This window comes from Biomphalaria glabrata, chromosome 8, assembly GCF_947242115.1.
Source record: "Biomphalaria glabrata chromosome 8, xgBioGlab47.1, whole genome shotgun sequence".
NCBI classification, from domain to species: domain Eukaryota; kingdom Metazoa; phylum Mollusca; class Gastropoda; family Planorbidae; genus Biomphalaria; species Biomphalaria glabrata.
The window spans coordinates 24,761,106-24,768,728 of record NC_074718.1 but is presented as its reverse complement, the minus strand read 5'-3'; the positions used below and the strand labels follow the sequence as shown (position 1 = coordinate 24,768,728).

General features: G+C 35.3%; 1 protein-coding gene and 1 non-coding gene across 3 annotated transcripts in view; one reads left to right on the top strand and one right to left on the bottom strand.

Moving 5' to 3' along the window:
* Nucleotides 1-773: 773 nt before the first annotated feature.
* Trnaq-cug (transfer RNA glutamine (anticodon CUG)) lies at nucleotides 774-845 on the bottom strand. The gene has a single exon. It is a non-coding gene; the product is annotated as a tRNA-Gln (tRNA).
* A 1,779-nt stretch (nucleotides 846-2,624) lies between these two features.
* The window catches only part of LOC106065948 (uncharacterized), a 53,472-nt gene continuing 48,473 nt past the window's right edge, over nucleotides 2,625-7,623 (top strand). The window contains exons 1-2 of one of the 2 annotated variants that reach the window (XM_056039044.1): nucleotides 2,625-2,762; nucleotides 4,998-5,129. In XM_056039044.1, the coding sequence (XP_055895019.1) occupies nucleotides 5,072-5,129 (58 nt within the window). In that variant the 5' untranslated portion in view covers nucleotides 2,625-2,762; nucleotides 4,998-5,071. Of the gene's footprint in view, nucleotides 2,763-4,997; nucleotides 5,130-7,623 lie in introns of those variants that run through there. The other variant, XM_056039042.1, reaches the window with a different exon arrangement.

The following is a 7,623-nucleotide window of genomic DNA, read 5'->3' as shown; positions in this document are numbered from 1 at the left end:
AGAGTATACCATAGTGAGACTTCTGAGTGTCATAGTGAGGGTCTTAGTGAGACTTATGAGTGTCATAGTGAGGGCCGTAGCGAGACTTCTGATAGTCATAGTGAGGGCCGTAGCGAGACTTCTGAGTGTCATAGTGAGGGTCTTAGTGAGACTTATGAGTGTCATAGTGAGGGCCGTAGTGAGACTTCTGATAGTCATAGTGAGGGTCGTAGTGAGACTTCTGATAGTCATAGTGAGGGCCGTAGTGAGACTTCTGAGTGTCATAGTGAGGGTCTTAGTGAGACTTATGAGTGTCATAGTGAGGGCCGTAGTGAGACTTCTGATAGTCATAGTGAGGGCCGTAGTGAGACTTCTGATAGTCATAGTGAGGGCCGTAGTGAGACTTCTGAGTGTCATAGTGAGGGTCTTAGTGAGACTTATGAGTGTCATAGTGAGGGCCGTAGTGAGACTTCTGATAGTCATAGTGAGGGCCGTGGTGAGACTTCTGAGTGTCATAGTGATTGCCGTAGTGAGACTTCTGAGTGTCAAAGTGAGACTTATGTGTGTGTAAGTGAGGCTACTGATCATTTTCATTTCTGTATGAGAAAACCATCTATCAAATTTGTAATTAAGTCTTTCCTAACTTTTCCTTAAACTCACTTTCCTTCGTTTTAAAATAAAACTTGACCTGAATTTTACAACAAATGACATTCTTGCGTCCGGAATTTTCTTTTTTTTTATTTTATTAAAAACCCACGTTTAGATTTTTATAGATAAAAATAAATAAAAATATTAGGTCCCACCGAGATTTGTACTCGGATCGCTGGATTCAGAGTCCAGAGTGCTAACCATTACACCATGGAACCACTTATAGTATAGTTATGTCATAGAATTCTATGAAAAAATATTTAATAAATAATGTTTGACGGTTACAAATAAGGCTATGTTGTGGAGGTGCGCAAGTCAGGTTCTCCACGGCTGCCACAGTTACATTTAACTTGATCTAGTGGGGAACACATTGGTTATTACTGTTAACATTATTACATCATTAATTTTGGTATAACTCGTCTTCTAAGCTCCCAGAGCATGCACACAGTGCCACTTGAGTTTAGCCCAACCTTTTTTTGTGTGTGGTCATCAGTTGTAAAGCAGTCAGCAAACACAACTCCGAGTCACATTTCGAACTAAAATGTTTATTCAACATCGGGAATTGAACTCAAGATGGGTAGTCAAGAGATCTATACCACTCAGTGACATAACCCACACTGAAATTATCTTCAAGAACTTCAAACCATCCACGCTTCTCACTTAAAAGATGTTGGTCGAGTTTGCCTTAATTCAAATAATGAATTTTTAACGTTTATGTACAGACATTTGGTGTACATAAAAAATAAACACCAATGTCGAAATATGGAAATAAGAAGAAATATGGTCATCCCTCTGATTTTGGATTTAATATTGGCTATCTGGGATGTGGGAATGCTACTTTGTACTGTCAGGTAGATTTTCTTATTATATAATATCCTTAAATGTCAGAAATAATTTTTTTTTTAAAATTCGGAATCATTTCCGTTGACTTGATAATAGGTTAATTTTTTATTGAAGCAAGGGAAATAACAATAGCTTAAAGCACAGAAAATAGTTGCAAACACGATAATGCCCCTTTCATCGTTCAAGAAGACAACTGTTATTTCCCACATAAAAAAAATAAAATCATTACAAAGTGTGAGGACCAGAAGAGAAGACAATTCAAGACACTATAAACAAATTCTTTCTTTCTTTTTTTTTAAAAGAAATCTTACATTATTATCAAAGCTTAGAGAATTGTGGATATCAATGAAAACAAGGAATTTTATATTGATTTTTTAAAATGAAATACCACTTTATATATAAGTAACATATTAAACAAATATTAGCACTCATATTTTATTTGTTATAAGAAGAATTTGTAGGAATAAAAAAATCGGTATAGAGATCCAATACACTGCAATCATGTTAGCGCGATGGTAAAGCGCTTTGCCTCCGAACCGGGCAGTCCCCGGTTCGAATCCTGGTGAAGACTAAGATTTTTAATTTCGGGATCATGGAGGAAAAATAAATGCGGTTGGTCGTTGTGCTGACCACACGACACCCTCGTCAACCGTGGACCACAGAATCAGATGCCCTTTACATCATCTGCCATATAGATCATATTTTCTGAAAAGGGAACGTTACTTCTCTAATAACTTAGCTAATAGGCCGAACCACGAAAGGTCAAACATAGAACTAAACATGTAGATCCAGATATATAAATAACATGTTAGTGAATGTAATAATACGAAGAGATAGTTCTGAAATTTGATTAAAATATCTTGTCACAATGCACAGGTTAGTGAACAGTCGAAATAAATGACTTCTGTTTAACATTTTTGGTTTTTGACTCTAGAGTAGTTCCTACAGTTGCGACAAAATAGACAACGGATACATTTAACTCCAATTAGGATTAGTCATAGAATAGGTTATTACATTTTTGAATAGTTGGGACAAACATCGCTGGTAGGACAGCAGACTTGTAACCTGAGAATGGTGACACGGGCAGAGATTGTCAAAAGAATAAAAAGTCAATGAGCCATGACAGTCAATTGAAACAATGAAAAAGCCTGGGTCTCTACATAGATCCTTTAGCAGATGTGTAGCCCTAATAACATGTCACATTAGTAGTCGGAACTTGGCGCATGTAACTTGTAGTGTAGTCTTGCTTTTTAAAAAACTGGATAATACTTTCTTTTCTTTATTTAATTGTTGTAAGTATTGATGTTACAATTTCTATAAAATATAATTTATATTTATCTTGGAGAAATGTCAGTGTTCTTTCAATGTTCATTTCTGACTGACCAAAAACAATATTCACATTTTGAAATGGTTCAAGCCAATCAAGGGATATTATCAATGGAAAGTAATGACTTGTTAGAGAGATAGGTGATGGACAGAACTTCAAGAAAGAGTTTTCTAACTTTGTTGTCTGTCTGGTCATGAGGAATGGTCTCCTGACTGGGGTTTCGAGGATTCCGGGTTCAAAGCCTCCCCGCCGCTCTACTCTGATGTCTTGAGGAAAGTTTGGGTTAGGATGTCATAATCTGCAATTGTGAAGGAACTCCCGAAACATTTTAAGAAAAAAAAAAAAAAGATGTGCAATGCACCTCACAATAAAGAGCAGTTAATCAATCTTTGAACAAACTCCAGAACTAAACAAACTCCAGAACTAAACAAACTCCAGAACTAAACAAACTCCAGAACTAAACAAACTCCAGAACTAAACAAACTCCAGAACTAAACAAACTCCAGAACTAAACAAACTCCAGAACTAAACAAACTCCAGAACTAAACAAACTCCAGAACTAAACAAACTCCAGAACTAAACAAACTTCATGCAAACAGAAACACTGAGCCTAACGCTTCTATTTTAAAAATATTTTTCCAACTTCAAACTCTGTCTCCTGCCTTGTTATCTCCCCCTATCATGTATTTCCAGAGCCACTCGCGCTTTCCTCGTGCAGGCATTCATTCTCATAACACAACATGTTTTGTTTTTGGTCAGCGCAATGACCAGCTACTTTGGCTCTGCCCAAAATTTTCTTTTACAGACGTTCTAAAAAAAAATTTTTGATCCAAAATTCAAACTTGATACTCTGGGCATGGCCTGTACTATAAAAGTGAAGAATGAAATTTCAAGTAAGAAACTTCCCCATCAAAGAATCACCTATGGTTGGTAATGGTCGTAACATAAGAGTTTACTCCGACACAAAGGTGTATACCTGAGACGGACAGGTGTGTCAAGGAATCGTGGTCTGTGACGGGATTATTGATATTTCCTTCCTCCATCAGAGCGTGTGTCTGAAGTACTCTGAAGTCTCGATCAACAGGGAAACAACTCAGGTCGACTAAAGTGCCTCAAGTTTAGTAGGTCTAGTGTGAGAAGATAATATTAATCCTTTTGCGTTATACAAAATGTAAAGGTGGGGTGTTCGGTGGTTCTATCTACTACATAGAATGTTCAAATTGTGCCATATATAATGTTATAATCTTATTTGTGAGTTGTGTTGCATGCAATGTTTGTATTGTGTCATAGAGTAAATGTTCAAATAACGCTTCATACAAAGTTTAGTTTACCATCAAATAATTCTTTTTATTACTACTCAGCTTTGTAGTTGAAGTGTAGGCCTAGATATGTAAACAACAACAACAACAACAACTAAAAAAACAAAACAAGGTTACAAAGACAGTTTGTGTGGAAACAAACTCAAATTCGGCCCCCGAAGTGATCCACCTAGAGTCTTTATCAGGATTCGAACACGAGATTCCGGTTCCAAGTGCTTAACCCCTCAATCACAGCATCTCCATATATTCATTTAGCGTACACTTATATTTTTTAAAATAATAATTATTAATCTTACCCATACATTCAAAAGTAATAACATGTTACATGTAATAAAGAGAAGCTAAAAAGATTTATTCTTCTAACAAAATCAGATAAATTGGCAACACGAAAAAAAAACAACAACAGCAATTCTTGACCTACTTTAGCACTTTAGGTAGTGAGCTAGCTACAGAGTACAGATGGATACAATGACAAACAAGACTTTCCCCTCGCAAATAAAAATTAGTATCTCTATTGTCATTTGTCATACAAACAGTAGTAGATGCATACATATGCGTAGCCAGAGCGTTTTTCGCAGGGTGAACTACAGAAGTGGTGTAATATTACTTTCGTTTTAATGTATAATGTTTATTAGTCTATGAGTGAAATACTATTTGTGTAGTGAATACTCTAATAATTGAAATTATGTAAAAAATAATAAATATGTTACTGATTTTAAGTGCGAAACAAAATAAACAATTTGAACACTTCACTTAAATACCTTAAATGTTATTCCGATAACAAAACGCAAAATAAGTTTTATATTTAAATCACGTTGTTTCAAAACATTGCAGTATAGATTAAGTAATCTTAAATCATTATTTGTAAAAACATTTCACAGGTTGCAAGGACCAAATGTTGGCGAGCCAGGAGTCGTTTAAATAATATACGAGTTGCATCCCTTACACTTCCAGAATGTCCAAAGCACTGAAGACGTGGAAAAGAATTCACATTGGAGACCATTTAATTGACGGTAATTAGTAAAGCTGGAAGAAATAAAAATAGATCTGGGTTTTCATACTATACATTTAATTACCCTTTCATTTACTTTCAGTAACTATTTCTCTTTTGTAACTTTCTTTTATTATTAAAGAGAAATAATTAATAAAAAAATATTTCTTACCTACTGTATAGGCATGTTGGATTTACCTCCCTTGACAAGGAAATTATTTTACATGTATCTACCGGTAGTTCGAAATCTGAAGAGAATTAAATTAGGATAGAGTCTATATCACAGGCATATATTATACCTAGACTGGACATTAGGATAGAGTCTATATCACAGGCATATATTATACCTAGACTGGACATGGAAATCTCTAACACTACACAAAAATTAAAAAAAAAAATTAAAAAGCTGAAACAAGGTGTTGTTTTGTAGTGATACTTTGGAGCAGTAAAGTTTTTTTTCAACCCTAATCTATGTAACATATAATTTAATGTTTAGATCTTGTAATTATACATGAATTATATGGACACTCTCATCTCATAATTATTATTTTGCGATTTGTGATACATAATCTAGAAAGATCAAGGAAAATGTACATATGATGATTAAAATCAACAGACTTGAATTATTTTGATCTAGGATTTTCGAAACATTATCTCAATGGAAACTAACAGAAAATAGCTTTATTTCATAGATTTGTGTTAATATTTAGTACTGTGATTAATAGCCCATTTATTTAAAATCCGCAAGATAGTATTACATTATTTCTAAACTTTGAAAACTGAAGATCATTAATTTCCTAAGACAGAAAATATCGATTTTGCTAGATTCGTGGCGACTTCCCTTACAGCTTGAAAAAGAGTTACGTACATAACAATCTATATATACAGGTCTGTGATCTGATCGTTATCGGATATGAATTATTTTTCCGTTCTCCAGTCTGGGTATAATATATATATATAGGTCTATGGTCTGTATTTATTGAAAATACGAACGGGTTTCCTAATATTATAAAAATATACTTAAAAAAAAAACAAAACAAGAAGAAAATGAAAGAAACGTACAGAGTAGGAGACACGAATAAAAATCACTGACCTAAGTCTCGACGAAATGAACTCAACTATCAATAACATTCGTTTTCTTCTTTTAGGGTCATTAGAATTTAATAATTATTATTCCTATCAGAGAGCTCTGGGCTGCCATTTGGATGACTGTAACAATGGAATGAACAAGAAATGCTGAAAGAAATAATGTCTCGATTCTGTGTTAAATTTTATGTTGACCTGTCCATCGATTTCCGCTTTTGATCAGGCAAGAGAAAGCTTAAATCGCCCATAATAGTCTGTAGTGTAATACCTTCATTGATTCATACCTCCCCCACCCCTCTGTCTCCTGCCCTTTTGATATGCTCCTCCATGGTCTCCATAAAAACATCTTTTGAAGAGTCAGAACTGAATCATCACGCTATCAACTAGTCACGGAATGCTGGAATCAATAACTTAACAACTTATTAACTTTGAAGTCCATTATCAACATAGACAACAAACATTCTGCATGGACAATGAAAAGGTGAACATAAAATTGTTCTTAAATCAAAATAATGCAAAGTGATATTAGCCTACAAAAAGCTTTACAAATGTTTTTGAGTCTTGGCCGTTTTAATGTTATATTGAAAGTGAATGTTGGGTGAGAGTGCTTATTAAGAGCACTGTGAAACCATGACTGTAACCTCCGAGAGAGTAGTGTATCCAGTACAAGTACCAAGGTTTACGATGACTTTAACCTCCGAGAGAGTAGTGTATCCAGTACAAATACCAAGGTTTACGATGGCTTTAACCTCCGAGAGAGTAGTGTATCCAGTACAAATACCAAGGTTTACGATGACTTTAACCTACGAGAGAGTAGTGTATCCAGTACAAATACCAAGGTTTACGATGACTTTAACCTACGAGAGAGTAGTGTATCCAGTACAAATACCAAGGTTTACGATGGCTTTAACCTACGAGAGAGTAGTGTATCCAGTACAAGTACCAAGGTTTACGATGACTTTAACCTACGAGAGAGTAGTGTATCCAGTACAAGTACCAAGGTTTACGATGGCTTTAACCTATGAGAGAGTAGTGTATCCAGTACAAGTACCAAGGTTTACGATGACTTTAACCTACGAGAGAGTAGTGTATCCAGTACAAATACCAAGGTTTACGATGGCTTTAACCTACGAGAGAGTAGTGTATCCAGTACAAATACCAAGGTTTACGATGACTTTAACCTACGAGAGAGTAGTGTATCCAGTACAAGTACCAAGGTTTACGATGGCTTTAACCTACGAGAGAGTAGTGTATCCAGTACAAGTACCAAGGTTTACGATGGCTTTAACCTACGAGAGAGTAGTGTATCCAGTACAAGTACCAAGGTTTACGATGGCTTTAACCTACGAGAGAGTAGTGTATCCAGTACAAGTACCAAGGCCAGATGGCTTTAACCTACGAGAGAGTAGTGTATCCAGTACAAGTACCAA